The following is a 22,362-nucleotide window of genomic DNA, read 5'->3' as shown; positions in this document are numbered from 1 at the left end:
ATAATCATTTCCTTGTTTCTGACGATATCCTTTCGCTACTAACCTAGCTTTGTAGGTGCTAACCTTTCCATCCATGTCAGTCTTCTTTTTGAAGATCCACCTGCACCCAATGGGTTTTATCCCTTCGGGTGGATCAACCAAAGTCCACACTTGGTTGGTGTACATGGAGTCCATCTCAGAATCCATGGCTTCGAGCCATGCTTTAGAATCTGGACTGTTAAGAGCCTCTTCGTAGTTTTCGGGTTCATCGTCTAACACGGAACGTCATCATCATCTCCCACTAGAAAACCATATCTAATAGGGAGTTCACAAACTCTTTGTGATCTACGAATAGGTGGCACTTGAGTCTCATCTAATGGGACTGCATCGGGTTCCTCAACCGCCTCTGTTGTTTCAGTCGGTGTTTCTTATTCTTGAACTTCATCAAGTTCAATCATGCTTCCCTTTTCTGTTTCTTCGAGAAACTCTTTCTCTAAGAAGGTTGCGTGCTTGGATACTATTACTTTCTGATCATCTGGATGATAGAAGTAATATCCCATAGTTTCCTTAGGGTATCTAATGAAGAAACATTTATCAGATTTAGAATCTAGTTTGTCGGACGCAATGCGTTTGACAAATGCTGAACAACCCCATACTCTCATGAATGAGAACACGGCATTTGGATGGACCATCCACGACATCAAAGGAATTAGCCCCACCATTTGCACACACCGCATTTTCATAGAGGACGAGTCAAGCCAACCATGCAACCGCAACTATGGCTCAACCCAAATATGAAAGAAGTGGTGAAAGCCGAGGTAATCAAACTCCTCGACGCAGGTATAATATTTCCTATCTCCGACAGTCAATGGGTGAGCCCGGTTCAATGTGTCCTGAAAAAAGGAGGCACAACAGTAACGAAAAATGAACAATGGGAGTTAATCCCCATAAAAAAATTAACGGGGTGGCGGGTATGCATAGATTATAGGAAACTTAACGAAGCCACCCGCAAGGATCATTTTCCTTTACCGTTCATTGACCAAATGTTGGAAAGGATGGCAGGCCACCAATTCTTTTGCACTCTAGATGGACTATCCGGATATATGCAAATCCATGTTGATCCCTCAGATTAAGAAAAAACAACGTTCACTTGTCCTTATGGGACGTTTGCGTATAGACGCATGCCGTTTGGACTGTGCAATGCCCCTGCCACCTTTCAACGTTGCATGACGGCTATTTTTTCCGACATGATAGAAGACTTCATGGAAGTCTTTATGGATGACTTTTCGGTTTTTGGGTCGTCCTTTGAAAATTGTTTAAACAATCTCGACAGAGTCCTTCAACGATGTGAGGAAACTAACCTCACCCTTAGTTGGGAGAAGTGTCAATTTATGGTGTGAGATTGTATAGTGTTAGGACATAAAGTGTCCGAGGAGGGAATTTCGGTCGATCCGACCAAAATTGAGGTAATTGAAAAATTGCCTCCCTCAATTAATGTAAAAGGGATCCGGAGTTTTTTGGGTCATGCGGGTTTTTATAGGAGATTCATTAAGGACTTATCCAAAATAACTACCCCCCTGACACAACTACTCCTCAGGGATGCGAAGTTTAATTTTTCATCCAAATGCTTAAACGCATTCAACACACTTAAAGAAAAATTAATCAACGCATCCATCATGGTGAAACCAAATTGGGACCTCCCATTTGAACTCATGTGTGATGCCAGTGACTTGGCAATCGGTGCTTGTTTGGGCCAACGGGTGGATAAGATTTTCCGCCCAATTTTCTATGCGAGCAAAACCCTTAACGAGGCCCAGTAGAATCATTCAATCACGGAAAAAGAGATGCTAGCGGTAGTTTTTGCTTTCGATAAATTTAGATCATATCTCGTATTATCAAAAATTATCGTGTACACTGACCACGCAGCTCTTAAGTATTTAATGAACAAGCAAGACGCCAAACCTCAGTTAATAAGATGGATTCTCCTCCTCCAAGAATTCGACATTGAGATAATAGACAAAAAAGGAGTAGAGAATGTTGTAGCCGACCACCTCTCCCGCTTACAAGGCGAGACAGCCGAATCTCCGGAACTCATGGAGATCAATGAAACCTTTCCCGATGAGACACTTTATGCGGTAACCCCTCTACCTTGGTATGCCGACATGGCAAACTACAAGGCCAGTAATGTTCTTCCCCCTCATCTTAACTACGAGCAACGTAAGAAATTCTTTCACGATGCTAAAAATTATTTTTGGGAAGAGCCATTTTTATTTAAATCTTGCGCTGATAATATCATTCGTAGGTGCATACCAGATGAGGAGGTAAGCCACATTTTGAGAATGTGTCACACCCAAGATCCGAGGGGCCATTTTGGCCCTAGTCGACCAATGGCAAAAGTCTTACAATGCGGCTTTTATTGGCCCACCATGTCCAAAGATTCCTAAGATTTCATCAAATCATGTGACGCTTGTCAACGGAGCGGGAACATCTCTCATAAAAATGAAATGCTCCAACAGGGGATCCTAGTTTGTGAACTTTTTGACGTTTGGGGGATAGACTTTATGGGACCTTTCCCTAAGTCGCATAACAACGCCTACATTCTAGTAACTGTTGATTATATCTCCAAATGGGTGGAGGTCGTGGCTCTACCCTCAAACGACTCTAAGGCGGTAGGAAGTTTATTAAGAAAAATATCTTTACTCGGTTCAGGACCCCTCGGGCTATCATTAGTGATGGGGGCTCCCATTTTTGCAACCGGCAATTCGACCAACTTTTACAAAAATACGGCGTTGCACACTAAGTATCCACGCCTTACCATTCACAAACTAGTGGGCAAGTCGAGGTCTCTAATCGAGAGTTGAAATTCATTTTAGAAAAAATGGCTAGTGCCTCTCGAAAAGATTGGAGCCTTAAGCTCGATGACGCTCTCTGGGCCTACCGAACGACGTTTAAAACGCCTATCGGAATGTCTCCGTATCGATTGGTTTTTGGTAAATCATCCCACTTGCCGGTGGAATTAGAACATAAGGCATATTGGGCTTTGAAATTTTTGAATTTTGATATGCAGGTTACAGGGGAACATCGCCTCCTTCAGCTTAATACCCTCGACGAACTCCGTTTAGGGTCATACAAGAATGCAAAGCTCTACAAGGAACGTACGAAAAGATGGCACGACAAGCACGTGCAACTCCGAGAATTCCACAAGGACGATCAAGTCCTCTTATATAACTCCCGTCTCCGATTGTTCCCCGGGAAGCTGAAAAGCCGTTGGTCGGGACCGCACACGGTCGTCAACACATATCCATCCGGAGCCATAGATATACAAAGTCCCGACGGTACAATTCAAAAAGTAAATGGCCAACGATTGAAAATCTACCGAGGAGGAGCTCTCCCGCCTCACGAAAAATCTACTCGTTTACAAGCTCCCTAAGCACGCACAAGAAAGTCGAGCTACTCCGACTCTAAACATAGCATCAGTTTGCATTCTTTAAAAACCAAATCCCCTTTTTATCCAAAGGCCCACGCGGAGTGCCCCTTTGGGCACGTCCCGCGTATCCGAGTTTCTGCCATTCAATCCACAAAAATAAACCTCCCACGCGGAGCGTACCCCAAAGTACGCCACGCGTGGTGATAGACCTGTGAGGTCCTAGTTTCTTTTAATTCACACTTTATTTTTCATTTTGTTTTTGTTTTCTTTTCTTTTTTGACGTCTTTGGAATAAACGTCATTTTAAATCATGCGGAGGGTCGTGCAACCCCGCACTTATAGTTTGTTTTGCACTAACAAAAATAAAAATAAAATAAACAAAAAATTAATTAAACTAATTTATTGGCTCATAATTTTTCCGACACTCTATCCTCCTTGGAAGACAATTAAAAAGTTCTGTTATTTGTCTTCAAAAGTAAATACGTGGGAACACAAAGGATTGGTCTAATTAATAAATTTAAGTCTTAATTTCGAAGTTAAGGAATTTATGCAAAACTGAGATTCGTACTAAACAAAAGCATTGAGTCCTAACCCACAAGTTATCTCTTTAATGAAATTTAAAAAGGCAATAAAGACGGGATTTTTGAAAATTTTTACGAGAACTTGAAAGTACACAATTTAACCCGAAATCCATGTGAGGTATTTTTGAGCCTAAAAGAGTTCGTACGAGAACTCTATTACTTTCACAACATTTCGAGAGTTTTGACTTCACTCAACTCATAGAGTTTGCATCTAATATCGGGTTAAGTACAGTTATTTTGGTAAGAAGGGCAATAGATGATAAAACGGACCCACTTAGGCTAATTCCTTTCTTAATTATTTTTCTCGTTTTTATAAACCTTTAGGAAGCCCCCTCGAGCCTATTAACCGATTTCTTCGCTAACACCTTTTTAACATTTAACCATTTTTCCTCTTGTTCAAATACCAATAAAATCAATCGCATCAGAACTGCCCAAAACAAACCAAAACCTTAGCAAGAAAGCACGACAAATCTTTGAAATCGTTTTTGTGCCGCTCTCAAATAAAAAGAAAAAAAGAAATAATAAATGAAGCAAAGAGCAAAAAGGCATTCCCAAGCTCCACCTGAGCAATTTCAAGTTATATTTTACGAGCTTGCTAAAGCCAAAAGTGATGCGAACATCAAAACGGTATTTGGACTCGAGTTTCTAAAAATTAACCGCTTACCACTAAAAAGCCACCCAGATTACAGCCCCCTCTTCGGGTTCATTTTTAATATTGCCTAAACCATAATGTAGGTGGAAAAACCCAGATGAAAATTAACTCGAGGTGACTTTGAGTAAGTACAAAGAAGAGCATAAAAATACCAACCCACCAAAAGTTTGAGCGTAAGAGTGAAATCCCTTGGTGAGGTACAATCGGGTTCTCAAAAGATAATCAATCCCTGTTAATATTGCCTATTAAATTTGATCATGGAGGTTTCAAAGAAGTTTTGGTCACTCATTCTCTTACGTAAGCACTTGTCGAAGACTTTTTCGTAAAACCTTGGTTTTGAAATCACGCACTTGGTTAAACCAACTGGAGGTTTGTTTCTTAATTGTCTCAATCCCTTGTCTTTCGACTTCCTTTACTTGAGGACAAGTAAAACTTTAAAGTCCGAGGAGGTTGATAGGGGCATTTTGTCCCTATCTTTTAGCGTGATTTACGGTATAATTTCGAGCTTAATAAGTAAGTTTAATCACAAAAATAATATGTTTTCGAATAAATTACGAAATAAAAATAAATTTTATGTTTTCAGTTGATTTCCCTAGTTTTGATTAATTTCAGAAAAATAAACGTCAAGCTAACTCGGTTCTCGAAGATCGTAATTTTCAGGTACAAAGAAAGAAAACAATCAAGCACTAATTCATGAATACGCGAGGCCCAAAAACATGGCACGCGGGGCGTAGCCACTTCCCCTCAACACACGGCAGTCAACTGCGCATTCCCACTTGGTCAATACCTACTACGCGGGGGCGTCTCCAGTGTGAATTGAAGACAAAAGTTCTAGGGACCCAACTACACGATGCGTAAACCAGACTACGCGGAGCGTCCCAGGCGTACTTCACGCAAATGAGTTCCAGGAGCTCAACCACGCGGGGCGTATCCCAATTTATGTGGGGCGTGGTTGAGTCAACTAGTCTAAATCTGGTCCACGCGGAAGAAATTATCAACGAGATAGGTTGATCTTGCAGATACGCGGGGCGTACTACCTTCTACGCAGAGCGTACCTTGTGAAACCTGCAAAAATAGTGTGAAATCTTATTTGTAACTTATGTAATTACGATTTTACCCTCGAGCTTGATGTGTATAAATAAGAGTGATTAGCACTCATTTCAACATTCAGACTTTTGTATAGCTAAACTCTACCACTTTGAGAGCTTGTTCATTTGTTCCGCCATCCCGTCGAAACTCCGTTCCACCCTCTTCCACCAAGCTCGAGAAGTTCCACCTCCAAGACCTAGGTGATGGCCTTGAGTCCGGTTAGCTAGTTCTAAGGGCCGATTCTTCCCTTTTACTTGCTAATTAGCTTGCACTCTTCATATGTGCTAGGTTTGGTTGTACTCATATTCTTTTCATTCCATATTTATAATATATGATTTGCAATTCCCGTTTCTTTATACGTGTTGATATTTGCTACTTGTTTTGATATTCTTAATTGATTATTGTGTAGGGGAGACACGATTTCCGGCGACCCGTAGGGACGGGTTATCTTTAGGGATTCATATAGGTGCTGCCCTACCAGGAGTAACATTCTGGAAACCGTAGGATTTGACAAGCCACGGAACTTACGGGCCCTAGTTTCTGATCCCCAGCATTAGACACGCCTTGACTAGGAACCACGTCGTCTAAGTACTTCACGGTGCGGTCCGTCTACACATAGTCGTTTTTGCAAGAGTAAAGTATCAATCGTATACGTTCGGAGTCTTTGCTTATTATAATTATAACTTATCATAGTCCGTAGAGTTCGGTTATACAAGTCTGTCTCACCGTAGTTTAGGAGTAGTTTGTAGTCGTCACCCAAACCAACCTAAAGTATTCACCGCCTAGATAACGAATAGAACCGAGTAGTTTAATACTTGTAGATATAAATCCCGTGGATTCGATACCCGGTCTTAACCGGATTATTACTTGATACGACGGGGTACACTTGCCCCTACGTAGTAGCGTCTAGTAGAGTTTAAGCACACACGCGTTACATCTTACTTATTTTACCGCACTACTAGATTCTCATTATGTATTCCTCTCATACTCATTTCCACCATAAGGATTCCTTATAATATACCTAAAGTCACCAACATCTCATTGATTTGCATTTTAACCATACTTTTCATCATCATCAAACTCATCAAATTGATCGATAATAGGTCTATTTACCTCAATGACTCTTGGACCTTTAGCGTTTGGATGTGGTTGAAATGGGTGTTTAGACTCCCTTCTTGGTGGTGGTGATAGAGGTGGCGGCAATGGCGGAGCAAGCTCCCTTTCTCTTCTTCAATTTTTTTCATGGCTTATTTAGAATCATGCCTGGGAACTCCGCCATCACTTGTTATATAGAAGCCCTCACTTGTTTTGTAGAAGCCCTCACTTTTTTCTTAAGAGCTAGACTTGATTCTTTCATAGAAAGCCTCATCTTTTGTCTCAAATCTTTAATTTTCTTGCCAATGGCGTCCATTTGTTCCTAGGGAATTCTTGGTTGACCATAACCAAATAAGTTTTAGGTTAGAAAATGATTGGCTCTATTACCAACTGGTGCAAAGAAGGATTGAGAGAAATAAATAATGAAGGTTTTGACCCTAACTCAACAAAAAAGATTTACAACTGAAACTTGAAAGAATTGCAAAATCTCAATTCTTAGGTATAAACCTTAACTCTCAATGTGAGAAATCTGAAAACTTGATTAAGATAAGAAAATTTGATTTACACATTATTGAGAGATAAATTTATACCTCTCTAACCCTAAAGAGTAAATGACCTCAAAGCCCTAACTAATAAAATAAAAGAAAACAATGGATAAAAATGTCCAAAAATACAACAAAAATGAGTAAAATCCATCCCCAAATGCCAAGTTACTTGCAAAATAAAGGGATGGCTTGAAAAATACGAGAGCTTTCTTGTAGGGTGTCCGTAGTGTAAGGATCACTAAGAGAGATTCCCATGTCGGTCCCTTCAACTTCTTTTGTTGGCCGAATCCTTAACATGTATGAGAGCCGCTTCCCGAATTACTTGGATTTTTCTTTAGTGCCGAGGGCACTTCAGTTCCTCTCTATGGGGGAGTTAGGTCCCATTGATACTGGGATCCCTTTTTCTTGGCTTAGTTTTAGTGCCCGTCCCCTAAAGCATTAGCTTATTGCACTCTCTAGAGAAATCCCTGCATTCATCAGTATTGCGCTCATTAAATTTTTGGAACTTGCAATATTTGTGTTTTGCTTGTGTTGCCCTTGGGGATTGATTCGTTGTTGCTAGAGGGTGGTAGGATGATGGAGTTTTTGAATGAGACTCATGCCTTTTTAGGAAACGGGAACCATTCGAGTAATGGACTTATATGCATAGGTTGTGATGTGCCCCTTGTTCATCCTAAGTCTCCCTTTTCGGCTCGCCTCTCTAGGGGGATAGGACCCTCATCCCTCTAATGGTGGGACTTTTTTTCTTCAAAAATGTGCTTCCCCTTCCCCTCTTTCCCACACTCTTTTCTAGTCTTATCATCTTCTCGTTCATCATAATCGGCGGGCATCATGTTATCGTCATAACAGATGAAGGTTTGATCAATGGCCATCAATTCCTAGAAATATTGAGAAAGGTTTGAATACCACTTTTGTGTGAGAGGTTCATAAGTTTTTCCTTTGTGAGGGAATCTATGGCCACCTCCTAGTTTATCGACTTCACGTGGGACAATATATGGTGAAAACGAGACAGATATTTATACAAAGGCTCACTCATTCGCTGTCTGGCATCATTTAGGTCTAATCTTATTCTATTTGCTTTGATAACTTTTATGAACCGAGCAATGAAAAATTCTTTCAGTAGCTCGAATGAATCGACAGACTCGAGCTCTAGACCCCGGTACCACTCTTGGGCCACTCATATTAATATTGTAGGGAAGACTTTACATGTGATGTGGTCTTCCTTAAAGTATATATTGATTATATTCATGAAGGTGGCACATTGTTTGTTTAGATCCTCAATGTTTATGTAAGTCAAGAGGTAGGGGTCTCCAATTTTTAAGGAAAATGGCCTCTATGATGCGTTGGACTAAGGGAGTTTTATTTGGCATGACTTTCCCTCTGATAGACCCGCCTAATGCCTTTTGTCTAAAAACCTCGAGAATTTGCCCTCCAAATTCATTGATTGCTCGGAAAGGGTCTTCTATGTAGTTCTGGACACTCGGTGAGTGTCAGCAGTAACGTGCTCATCTGAGAGTTTTCCTCCTCAAGGGAGAATGTTGTTTTCTTCTGGTTTCGTACCCAGTCTCGTGGGTGCGGCCTCTTATGTGAGAGGTTTTTTAGTTCATATGATTTCCTACAACTTTTGGTTGTTGCCTTGCATTGCTTTCTAGGTTTTCATCATTTGTTGTTGCATTTCGATGTGCTAGGATTGTGTGGCTTGGAAGTCGTTGAGGGTTCTCAATATCTTGGAAATGGGGATCTTTCGATTTGTCCTCAAAGTCTGTCTCTATTTACGATGTTTTTGAAGTTCATGTCTACAGTTTTTACATTCTTCTTTTTCCGTCTAGTCTGTTTTTGCTGGACTCGATGACTTCCTTTACGGGAGTGATTCGAACTGGTGGAGGATTTTCTACCATTTTATTTTGTTTCAAATAAATTGAAGGAGTTGTAGTGTCAGTCGCTCCACATTCACCACACCAAATGATAAGATGTTGAGACTAAAAAATTGTAAGCCCACTAGGCTCGGTTGACCTACGTCGGGAACGGTCCTTAGGAACACTTCAACCATCAAGTCAGTGAGAGATTAATAGAGAGAGAAAGTATGTAGAGAGAGAAGAAATATATCCCCCTAAGTGTGTTACCTGGCCTGCGTTTATAGACCTTGGTTGGAAAGATAATAAGTTTGTAATGCCTTTAAGCCTTGGTTGGTTACATAACTCGGGACCATATGGGTTCTCCGATTTCATATTTGAGGGATGAGCTAGATGTTGACATTATCCCACGAAATGGGTCGTGTGTGAGTTGACCCACATAATGTATTTCGCGTAGGAGTTAGCTGCACTCGGGCCAAAATGTCTCATCACATAATATGAATAACATAGTTTGGTTCAAAAAATTTATAATTTTTCCATACCAAATCGAATCGAAATACTGAAATATACCTAATTTTAGTTTTATAATCAAATTGAATCGGTTCAGTTTGGTAATCTGGTTTTTACAAAATAATACATACTCCTATATGAATATGTGATATTTCAAATTTATTATGGGAAAGAAAACTAAAAAAATCGATTATTAAACTTAGGGATAACATACCAAAATAGCCTCAATTTTTTTTGGCGAAGACCTAATTTATACTTTATATACAAAACAACACAATTTCAATCTCAACGCTTATAAATGCCGCAATTAAAGACTTTACTCACAGAAATTGACATACCAAATGATTGTATCGTTAACCCCTCTACACATAGGTGTCATGTCATAACTTGAAGTCTTGAGACCGAAACAGTGTTGCTAGCAACGTAATCATCTGATGTATCAATTTTTTATAGTAAAACTTTTAAGTGCACCATTTTATGAACGTTATGATTTTATACGTGAAGCTTAAATTAGTTATTCCAAAAAAACCTTGAGAATATTTAAATAAAAGAAAGCAATTAATTAGGAAGGTGGTCCAAGAAAAACAAAGAATGATTGAATGATTGAATTATCCAATAATGTAATTAAAGAAAACAATTAAGGAGAGAAATAAGAAAAAATGGCATGATTTTCACATGGAAATGTTGTTGTAAAATGTTGAAAGTGACAACATTGTAGCAAATGGAGGTCCCCAAACCTCATCCCATGTCTACCTATCATTACTCATTCAAACTATAACTTCACCTGCTCAGACTGCAGTCATTCAAACATTTATTAACATTTTCTTGTTTCTTTTATATTTTTATGCTTTTAACTAAATAATAATAATAATAATAATAATAATAATAATAATAATAATAAATTATCTACTAAATCTAAGATCCTGATAAAAAAAAGGGCACTTTAAAAAAATAAAAAAAAATGTGACAAAAAATAGTACTATATTTTAATTCATTTTTCATTTCTCAAAAAAAAATCAGTTCTTTTATTTGTTTGTAGAAAAATAATTCTTAGAGCATTGGAATCCAAGAGACTCTTAGGAATGTTTGATTGCTCATTTTCATGTTAATGGTTGCCTTTTCACTTCAAAATGGAGAGTTTTAGGTGTTTGGTTAGGAACCTCCTGTTTACTTTTTACACCTGAAAAATAACATTTTACAAAAGCAGAAAATCCTTGCTTTTTGGAAAGACAACTTTTCTAACAGTAACAGCAAACAATGTACTTTTTAAAAATAATATAAATAATTGACTCTTACGGGGCGTTTGGTATTCTATTGGGATAAGGATAAATGGTTGGGATAAGGATAAAAATATGATGGTCGATAATTATTATTCAATGTTTGGTATGTGAGGTATAGATGAGGATAAAATAATACATTTTACTATTTTAACCTTATTTAAACTACATAACATTAATTTGAGGGATAAGATGGAATTTTCCATCCTATTAAAATCGCAGGAGCTTATCCCGCCTCCTTATACCACCCCCCTCCTGGGTATAAGATTTGAGGGATAAGAGGCTTATCTCTCATCCGTCTTACTCTTCTATCTCCCAAACAAACACGGGATAACTTATCTCGTATTTTTTTTATCCATATCCCACCTCATATATCCCTTCTAACAAACACCCTGTTAGTGAATTAAGAGTGACTAAGACATATAATCTCCAACAATACTCTTGTATTCACTCCTTATTTGTTATTTTATTATTAAAATTATTAATTATTGTTCTATATATTAATAGTGCAAGGAGAGAGACTCCTCGATAGTAAATTATTAATAAAAAATGAATTAAGGAGACACTAAGAGATGTAGAGAGACTCTCTATTAATAGAGAGGATGAAGAGGTTCTTAATTATTTGAGGAGCCACTAAAAGGTTGTTGAAGTTGATTTTTAACTCTACTTCCTCAAATTTTAACTTAAGAGTCAAACTAAGAGGTTGTTGAAGATGCTTTTAATTATCACAAAGTGTGTCAGACACTCTCTGATATGGGTATTAACGAGCAGAATCGAGGCCAAATATGGGTAGATTTGGTATTGACTCGTTAATGTTTCAGCAGAGCTCTTTCGAACCAAGCTTTGACCGAATTAGACCAAGCTATGGCCGAGTCAAGTTTTTGATGAGGTTTAACTAGATCCATCTACATGCATATGATAAGTAGTCTAAGAGAAAAATAAATAAAGTCCTATAATATACTCTACATCAGTTTAAAAGATAAAAAAAAAATCATATTATCATGACTGGGATTCAAGAATAGTAGTTGCTACTTGTGGTCGGAGAACACAAACTCACATATCGTATATGACTTTGTTGTTGCGTGATTGCATATCAATAGCTATTAGTACTACTGGCGTGGATGACAAAGTAGAGAGAGAACTTGTGAAGAGAAAAACATGTTTGTATTTTGATCTTTGAATTTCAAACTTTTGGACTAGCCGAAAGCTCAAAGCTTCTATTAAGTGGTCTTATTTTATGGGTCTTGTGAGTTACGACTAATTAAGAGTAGATCTGACCACGGGTCCGGGTACCCGCCTAAGCCTGTCCCTTGGACCGGGCTTCGACAATGAAAATTGATCTTAGGTCCATGCTCACTAAAGCCTGCCTATATTTTGGACGAGCTTGAGATTGATAAAAAATAGCACGGGTCGGTCCAGTCCGGCCCGCCTATTAATATTAATCAATAAATTAATAAATTTATATATTAAATATTTACTTTTAGGTATAAGTTTTATTTTATTTAATTAAAAACTATATATATTTTTAGGTGGATTTATATGGACTGGGTTTGAGATTCGATGTTTAAGTCCGAGCCCAGTCTGAATCCGAGACCGCCTAAATTAATAGTGGATTGGGCTATACTGGGCTTGGACTGGGTATTTTTACCTAAAAACCTATCTAGCCTAGCTCGGTCCATAGACTTGTCTAATTGAGAGTTAGGATTGATAAAAAAAATTGCCATTATCATTAATTATTTTATTTTAAGTTTAGGCTCGTTAACGTCTCGAGCTGATCCTGGGCTCGAACCGAGCCATCTCGAGCCGATGTTTGACTAAATTGAGCTCGAATAATTTACGAGCTACTACCCTAGCTTATTAACACCTACACCCTCTGAACCTGTTCAGTTCAACTAATGTTATTTACTAATTACTATTGCTAATAATAATTTTCCAAATAGTAAATGATGTAGGTAAAGATGTAAAGAATCACTATATGCTTTTTTTTTGAAGGTAGGTGGAGCCTACATTAAGACAGATGAATGATCTAACGCTCTCACTTCGATGCTAAAGTTAGCAGAGGTTCAAGACACGTGTAAGGATGAGATCGGAAATATATCACCCGATGTAATTATATGGATTTAGTGTGTGATAACTGTAAGGCGGTAATTACCTTTAAAATAGAGCGTGCATATTCCATTAATCTACGTTTTAGTCACGATTGCTTTTTCAATGTTATTCTTGATTAAGACGTATTATTTGATACACGCGGCGTATTCAATTATTTACCTATTATCAGTAAATATAAACTAATTTCAAATTCACATGCTGCTTTTTATGACACAATGAAAGTAAATAAAATAAGAATAAGCCAATACTCCTCCAAGTTGAACACATTCTTTAATTCAAGAAGCAGTTATTCCTTTTGTTTCACAGAAGAAAAAAGAAACATCAAAATGTCAATAATTCAACAAAAGCCAAATCCTTCTATTCATACTCTTTTTTTTTCTTTATCTCCAGCCTGGACTCCATCCTACACAAACCATTCACACAAGCTCCATTCCTCCCTACATTTATGCGAAAACTCTTCTTCAGTAGCGTTTCAATTCAGTTTCAGTTTCTTTTCCCTTTTCTAATTATGTTTCTTAAAAATAAAGGACGTATTATGTTAGCTTCAGTTTCTTTCCCGTTTCTTTTCCCTTTTCATTTCTGTTTCCTAATTATGTATGTTCTTTAAAATAATGTATATTTCATGTCACCTTCATTTTCTTTTCCGTTTCCTAACTATATTTTTTATACAAAATTTTCACTCCACTATATTTTGATTTCGTGTTTGCTTTGTTCTCCTTTTGTAACTCATTTTCCTTGTTTTTCTCCAAAAGGTAGATATCATTATTTGGTTATTATTAAGAAAGAAAAATTTAACTAAAATCTACCGGTTGCGAATATAGACTATTACCCTAAGGGCAAAATTTTGCACACATGTATATAAAAACAAATTCTCCATACTATCTTGACACCCCCAAACCTCAATCCTCTGGAGAGAAGGGGCCAGAACCATCCCCGATAGGATTGATTTCGGCAGCCGAGGAGGCCGCCCCTTCCAGGCAGTGGCAAATACAGGACTACGAGGGACCACTTCTACACCTATCTATAGTTTTTTTTTCATAATATAAAATCTAAATATATCTTTTTGGGCCAAAAAAAATTATAACCCCATTTGGCGGGCGTCTTGCACCCCAAACCCTCCAATTTGCCGGAAACAAAGGGTCCAAACCAGCGTTGGTAGGGCTGGTTCTAGAGGTCGAGTACCCCTGGCATCCTCTGTCTCCGTCCCTGCTTCCAGGGCCCCCTTGTCTCCTTCCTATCTACCAACAACAACAAACAGTAAACATTAATTACTGAACCAAACAAACCCCTACCGTCTGTTTGATTCTCCTTTTCGCAACTTTCTTTCCCCGTTTCCTCCAAACAATAGATACGAAGAGTTAGGGTCGAGAAGCAGTTGTTTTGGAAATGGAAAAACAGAAAAGGAATGAACTTTGAACAATAATAATACTAGTACTTTGTGGTTCTTCTTTTGCAAAATCACTACCAAAACTTTTCTTACACATGAATGAAGAAATGAAGCTGTACAAATAATCTGCAGATTTGAACATGGAAAAATGCAAAAATAAACAAAGAACAAAACGAACAAATACTCTAGACATGTGTCTTATTGAAAAGAATCTGACCTAATTTAGAGACAGTAAACTGTAGAATAATCCATTTTTTACCATTTTAATGGTATCATAAACTTGCAGATTTTCCATAAGAATCCAGGAGAGAATAGCAACCTGATGAAGAACTTGAGTAAGGGTAGGACAGTTCGGGGCACGGTTCGGGGAAAACACCAGCTGAAGATCCTTTAACATTTGAACATGTCCATGAATTTGATGAGGTTGAAACAATTAATGAAACATTGAATAAACAGATTGAGGTGAAGGGAGATTCTTGAATTCCTGTGAAATTTCCAGCTATAGTGATGTTTGTACCGGTCACATTACGTATTGTGATCTGCTCGAGAACCGGGATTGCGTTAGGATCGAAGTTTTTATCCGGATGTAACCCGTAATCACCAATTGCAGCAAATGCTAAGATGATGTTATCCATTTTGACATTTGATATGGAGATACTTTTCATGTAAGCACCTCGGCCTTTCGTTGTTCGGAACTCGACCCCGCTTAAAGAGTTGTATAGGTGGATATTCTCCACTCGAACATCCGAAATACCGCCTGACATCTCGCTACCGAAGGCGATAGAAGAGCCTGATGATGATTTGAGGTGAACCCTCCTTATGTGTATGTTCTTGGTGGCTCTATTATAGGCTATACCATATTCATCCCAGCCGCTCTTGAGGGCAATGGCGTCGTGGCCCATTTCGATAATGCTGTCTTCTATGCACACATTATTTGAAGAATCTGTAAATGATCATACAAATAATTCATTCAGAATGATTATAGAAACAATAATTGAAGTTCCAACGGCACGAAAAGATCGAATAAAGCTCTCCAATGTTCACACAATAAAGAGATAAAGAAGCAAAAAGCACACATCTTTTCAACTACTATTCAACTACTAGTAAAAAAGAATCCTGTTCAACCAACCTGGGACTATACCCACGGTGTAGGGGGATTTTGGCGGAGCGGAGACGGACATATTTTGAACAAGCACATTGCTGCACCAGAATCAGCATTAGTACATCAATTTAGATCATGAAATACAATGACAAGTTGTGAAGATTTGAATTACCTGCAGTATACTGGATGAATGTTATATGCAGGAGCATTAATGAATGTAAGATTCGAAACAACTATATATTCTGATTCTACGAATTCTACGAGATGAGGCCTGCTGTAGTTCAAAGAATGGGAACTGAACCAATCCCACCAAACCGAACCCTGGCCATCGATGGTTCCATTATCACCTAATCCGGATAATCAAACATCAGATAACCAATACTATAGACTGAACATAGGGAGGCAGATTGAGAGACAAATGAAACTGCAGGCATACTTAATCACTTACCTGTTATCACCACATCAATCAACTTATATCCGTTTATTAGACTCCGATACCTTCCTCCCGGAAGCTCGATTCCTCGACCATATGATGGTAATGGTTCTAAAATATCCCAGTGAATTGGATTCTACAAAACAAAAGAGTAACCAACTGTTTAGAAGATTATGAAACCGGTGTATGTTAACTAAATGCAAGTAGTTATTTCTCAATTCTAACCGAACACTTCTATTATGAAACCGGTATATCTTAACTGAATGCAAGTAGCTGTTTCTCAATTCTAAATTAATACTCTACTGTAACGGACAATAAGTATAATAAAAGGAGGGTTACCTGAGATCCAAGAATGACAGCACCTTTCTCCAGGAAGAGAGTGAGATGACTGGTGAGATTGAAGCTTCCGGTAAGCCATTTTCCGGGAGGAACATAGAGCTGAGCACCACCCTTATCAGCAAAAGACTTCAAATAAAAAATAGCATTCTGAAAAGCAATTGTATTCAATGTTTTCCCATCTCCAACAGCACCAAACTCAGAAATTGAAACACTATGTGGTCTTGGGTCTAAACTAGGCTTATAATCACACAATCTTCTGCTCTCTACTCCATCAATTCCTCCATTAATCCCTATTAAATTGCTTAGTGCCAGTAGCAACAGAAATGCCACCTGAAAAAAAAAAAAAATTGAAAAACCCCCAAATTCTCAATAACAGATTCCCAAATCACACACTCTCTCTCACTAAATTGAATTCATACATAAATAAAAAACAAACAAACAAACCATGATTCTATAAACAAGGAAAAGTAGTTCAGTGACTAAATCAACTCATGAAAAAGTCTAAAAGTTATAGAATCCAAGGATATAAAAAGCTGTTCAGAAGGTCAGTAAGATTAAGTAAACATAGGGAACCCCAAACACCCAACCACCCAAACAATACAAAAACACCCAATATTAAACAATATAATACTCCCCAAATCAAGTCGAAACAGAACACCATCATAAAACAGAGGAATTCGAAAAACTCATGAAAATACGCATACAAATTCAACATTACTCACAAAATAATCACAGAATCTACGCAATCAACCCCCAAAATTTCCAGATTCGGGAAAACGAAACACAGAGTACTAGTACAATACAATACAATACGAAGCCCAGATTTCAATCAATAAAAAGAAAAACGTACTTACTGGCATCTTCATGGAGAGAGAAAAAACAGCAGCAGAGTAAGAAACTGAACCAGGAACCAGAGAATAACAAAAAAAACGGAAGAAAAAAAAAAGGAAGAAGAAGGAGAAGAAGAACCACAAAAACAGAGGGCAGCTTTCTGTAAGCTAGTGAATAATAAGCATTAATTATATATAAATGACACAAAGGACTAATTGTAATTACATTTATTTTTATACGACACACAGCGGAAAATAAAATAAAATTAAAAGTAGTATTTAATTTTATTTGGTAAGCAAGGAAATTGACAGCTTTGATTAATTTAAATTAATTTAAATTAATTTAATGGTAATGATAAATTAAGGAATGGAATAATTAGTTAATACTAATTGACACTAATTAATTATTTTAGCCCTTCTAATTGAATATGATTTAATAACGTCTTTCGCCGACAGTTTTATTTGAAACGGCCCCCTTCTAAAGAAGCTAAATTTTAGCTGCAGTGTTCTAATAGTATTGTATTTCTTAATATTTTATTTGTAAAATTACAAAATTTAGCAAGTTGGTGTGGTAATTTATATTTATAGCCCTAAATTATGTTGCTGTTAATATTATGATCCCTAATTTTTGCTTTTAAATTGATTCTTTTTTTTTTTTTTTTTTTGGGTAAGAAGGGAAGAAAAAAAACAAACAAATAAAAACCTAACCCGGGATCAGTCTAGGAAGACTGACCCTAATCCTATCCTCAAGAAGAGAAGGTAACAGAAAAGAAGGAGGAACGGAAAGGGTAGAAACACCTAACATCCCCCCATGCCCAGCAGCTGCCAAGCGATCCGCCACGCGGTTTTGCTCCCTATAAATATGGGAGAAGGTAAGAGAAACGAAAGCAGGACGAAGCCTCAAGATGCCTTTAATGAGATTCTGACTCTTAAGACAAACAGTCTGTCTATCCGAAATCCTGTTGATAGCCTCCAAATTGTCAGACTCCACCGAAAGTCTTTTAACATCCATGCGAATGGCGAGTTTAATGCCAGACAAGATCCCCTAGAGCTCCGCAGTAAAGGAGGAGCCCATACCTAAGTTATGGGTAAACCCAGCCAGCCAGGCGCCACCAGCATCCCGAAGAACTCCACCAGCAGCAATTCTGCCATTACTAAGGCAGGAGCCATCCGTATTCAACTTGACAACCCCTTCCCTGGGCTTCCTCCAACCAACTAACTGGACCTCTTTAACCGGGGAGGGGTGAACCAGGGGCTCTCCTTCAAAACTCTTTGTAATAACAGAGAGTTTTTTCGAGAAGTAAAACCGGAGGTCAGGAATAAAGACAGTCTTCTCAGCAAATAACTCTTCATTCCTCCATTTCCACATTTGGTGACAAATAATAGCGAAGAGAATAGCCCCGTGCTCCATACTGGCCAACAAATTCCCATTAACGCCTTCAGAGAACCAGTCAATATCAGAGAACCCCATAAAGGAAGGAAGGATGTGGTGAGGAAGGACCCCTTCCCAAACCTTTCTACTATTCGGGCAATCCCTCAAAGCATGGCACAAGGTTTCCACATGGCCGCTGCATCTGCTACAGGCACCAGATACAGCCAAGTGCCTTCTGTGTCTATCTGCATTCGTGAGGAGCCTGTCTTTGACTCCCAGCCATAGGAAACTCCTAATGCGGTAGGAGACTTTGAGGGCCCAAATGGACTTCCAAATTTCCAAGGGAGGATCAGCCCTATTAGGGGTAAAAGCTTCATAGGCCGATTTGCAAGAATAATAACCATTATTAGTCAAGGCCCAGCAGTGTCTGTCCTTATCCTCCTCCTGATTACTAATCTTCACACCTCTAATATTAAGGAGGGTCTCCAGGCTAAGAAAGGAGTCGAACTTAGACCAGATCCAGTCTCCATCCGAGTCCACCACATCAGCAATTCTCCAGGAGAGGAGATCATTCGACGGAGGGGCGATGCACACCTCAATCAACGGTTTGTCACCAATCCAGGTGTCATACCAGAAACTAATGGATCTCCCATTACCCACCTCCAAGTCAATCCCCGTACAGAACTCAGCAAAAACAGCACTAAGCCTTTTCCAGAGGAAGGAACAGCTGACAACCCTCTCCTTCGGGCCACCAAAGATTCTATCTTTCCTATACTTGCCGCACAGAAGACGAACCCAAAGGGAGGAGGGGGATTGCCACATTCTCTAAAGAAGCTTCATTAACAGGTATTGATTCTTAATATGGTGAATTAGGTATTGACTAATTCTTTTTTAGTAACATGAAAAAAAAATATAATATAGTCAAATTTGTTCAAATCATAAATTTTTAAATTTTTATTGATTTGAAATTTAATGTTGTAGAATGTAAAAGGAAAAATATCATGTAATATTACTGGTGATATATTTTGATAGAAAATATTTAAATACACGAAATTATTATTATAAAATGTAAAAGGAAAAATACCATGAAATGTTATTGGTGATATATTTTGAAAGAAAATATCCAAATGTACGGAATTATTGTTATAGAATGTAAAAATAAAAATATCGTGTAATATTATTTGTGATATATTTTGACAGAAAATGTCCAAATACACGAAATTATTGTTATAGAATTTAAAAGAAAAATATCTTGTAATATTATTGGTGTATATTTTGATAGAAAATGTTCAAATACACGGAATTATTGTTATAGAATGTAAAAAGAAAAATATCGTGTAATGTTATTGATGATATATTTGACAAAAAATGTCCAAATACGCGGAATTATTGTTATAGAATGTAAAAGTAAAAATATTGTGTAGTATTATTGGTGATATATTTTGACAGAAAATGTCCAAATACACGGAATTATTGTTATAGAATGTAAAAGAAAAAATACCGTGTAATATTATTGGCGATATATCTTCACAGAAAATCTACAAATACTCAGAATTATTGTTATAGAATGTAAAAGGAAAAATATCGTGTAATATTACTGGATTTAGCTTCTAGTCATTTATGTTATTATTGACATTATTATTCTTAAATTTTTCTTTTAGTTTGATTCTTAATAAGGTAAATTAGGTATTTGACTAATTTCTTTTAGTAACATGAAAATAAATTCAATAATATAGTGAAAATTATTCAAATCAAATTTTTTTTATTGATTTAAAATTTAATGTTGTATATTGTAAAAGGAAAAATATTATTACACGGATGATATATTTTGACAGAAAATATCTAAATACACGGAATTATTTTAAGTTTGATGGATTTAATTTCTAGTCATTTATTTTAACACGTTAAATTTATAGTATATTTTTTTATATTAAGTCCAAAAATATAAGAAAATTTAACTTTATAAATAAAATTTAATTAACACGAAATTACTCATTTCATTAGCATTAAGTTTTATATTATTTTTAACCATTTGAAAATACTTTCCTAATAGTATTCGTGATGCGACTATAAATGCACCGTAAAACATTATTTTGAATTCTAAAAAATATAATTTAAAACATAATGGAATAATATTGATATTTTAAATGAATTAGGCGCTTATATCAAACCAATTTGACAAACGTAGATACATTTAATTAGAAATGAACGATTAAAGATCACATATATTGAAATAAAAAGATCAGAGACTCCATTCATCAAAATCAAAATATTTAGGACTTTTGAGATGTTTTGGGGTTAATTGCAGTTCATGATCTTCCAAGTATTAAAAAAAATATCAATGTTACAAAATTTCAGTTTTGAACATCAAACTCGTCTTGCTATTTGATTTCTTCAGTAGTCATTTTGATCGGATTATAACCCTAAATTATGTTACTATTAATATAATCATTCTTAATTTAATTTTTGCTTTTAAATTGATCCTTAATAAGGTAAATTAGGTATTTTACTATTTTTTTCAAACTTGTTCAAATCATACATATATTTATTTTTTTTTTTATTTTAAATTTAGTGTTATAGAATGTAAAAAGAAAAATATCGTGTAATATTACTCGTAATATATTTTAATAGAAAATGTCCCAATACACGGAATTATTTTAATTTTGATGGATTTAGCTTCTAATCATTTATTTTAACACGTTAAACTTATAATATATTTTTATTAAATCCTAAAAAACAAGAAAAATTAACTTTAAAGAAAAAATTAGTTAACACGATATTACTTGTTTTAGAAATAAATAAAATTTAGTTAACACGATATTACTTGTTTCATTTCATCAGTGTTCGAACTTTATATTTTTTTTAACAATTGAAAATATTTTCTTAATATTTGTGATGTGACTCTAGATGGAATGTAAAATCTTATTTCGAATTCTAAAAAATATTGTTAAAATATAATTTAAAACACAAAGAAATAAATAACGATATTTTAAATGAATTAAGCATTTAAATCAAATCAATTTGACGAACATAGATACATCAGATTAGAAATAAACGATTAAAGATCTTTTATATTAAAATAGAAGATTAGAGACTTAATTTATCAAAATCGAAATATTTAGGACATTTGAAATGTTTTCGGAGTTAATTGCAGTCCATGATCCTCCAAATACAAGAAATGAAACGTCAATGTCATAAAATTTCAGTTTTGAACATCAAACTCATCTAACTATTTGATTTCTCATGTACCGGACAATCATGGAAATAGACACGTAGACAATACATCAGACGGATTTTCCATGTGGACTACAAATTACATAGACATGTCACTTTGTCCAATCTAGCTCGTTTATGTAAAAAAAAAAAAAAAATCGAGTCCAACCTATCCTATTTTTAACCTGAGTAAGGTTGGCTTAATCGGGTTAAATTTTATGGCGTGTCATTTGGAAAAAAAGTCGTGCAAAAATTGTTTAATGTATTGTCCACGTGTATATTTTAAGGTAAATTATACTTATGGTATTTCAAATTTGTTTTTACTTTTATTATGACCCCTATGATTTAAAACGGAATATTATGGTCCTTGAATTTTGTATTTTAGTAATATTACGATCCCTTTCACCATTGGTCAAATCAAAATGGTCTACGACGATCTCAAAATGAAAAAGTCCAAGAATGAAAATTGTTTAAAACTATGAAATCATTATTTTAGATTTTCTAAATCGACATTTTCTCTCTCAATAACTAGTTTCTCTTGTAACCAAACAACATCTAAATATCATCAAA

The 22,362-nt window shown here is 36.4% G+C and overlaps 1 protein-coding gene across 1 annotated transcript; it reads right to left on the bottom strand.

The window, feature by feature from the left end:
• Positions 1-14,513: 14,513 nt before the first annotated feature.
• On the bottom strand, positions 14,514-17,395 carry LOC136220008 (probable polygalacturonase). The gene is made up of 6 exons (XM_066007660.1): positions 17,232-17,395; positions 16,378-16,707; positions 16,054-16,174; positions 15,778-15,952; positions 15,633-15,703; positions 14,514-15,446 (listed from the first exon to the last, which is right to left on the bottom strand). The coding sequence occupies exons 1-6, from the start codon at positions 17,241-17,243 to the stop codon at positions 14,776-14,778; spliced, it is 1,380 nt and encodes a 459-aa protein (XP_065863732.1). The 5' UTR covers positions 17,244-17,395; the 3' UTR covers positions 14,514-14,775.
• Positions 17,396-22,362: the final 4,967 nt, after the last annotated feature.

Source organism: Euphorbia lathyris, chromosome 2 (genome assembly GCF_963576675.1).
Source record: "Euphorbia lathyris chromosome 2, ddEupLath1.1, whole genome shotgun sequence".
In the NCBI taxonomy this organism is placed as follows: Eukaryota; Viridiplantae; Streptophyta; class Magnoliopsida; order Malpighiales; family Euphorbiaceae; genus Euphorbia; species Euphorbia lathyris.
Note: the sequence above shows the minus strand (reverse complement) of the source record. Positions and strands in the feature narration are given on the sequence as shown.

Bases quoted from the DNA above. Each gene is read 5' to 3' on its own strand.
- LOC136220008 (XM_066007660.1), bottom strand. The intron at 16,175-16,377 runs GTAACCCTCCTT...TTTGTTTTGTAG, and splicing joins CTGTCATTCTTGGATCTCAG to AATCCAATTCACTGGGATAT. The intron at 15,704-15,777 runs GTAATTCAAATC...ATTCTGGTGCAG, and splicing joins ATTCATCCAGTATACTGCAG to CAATGTGCTTGTTCAAAATA.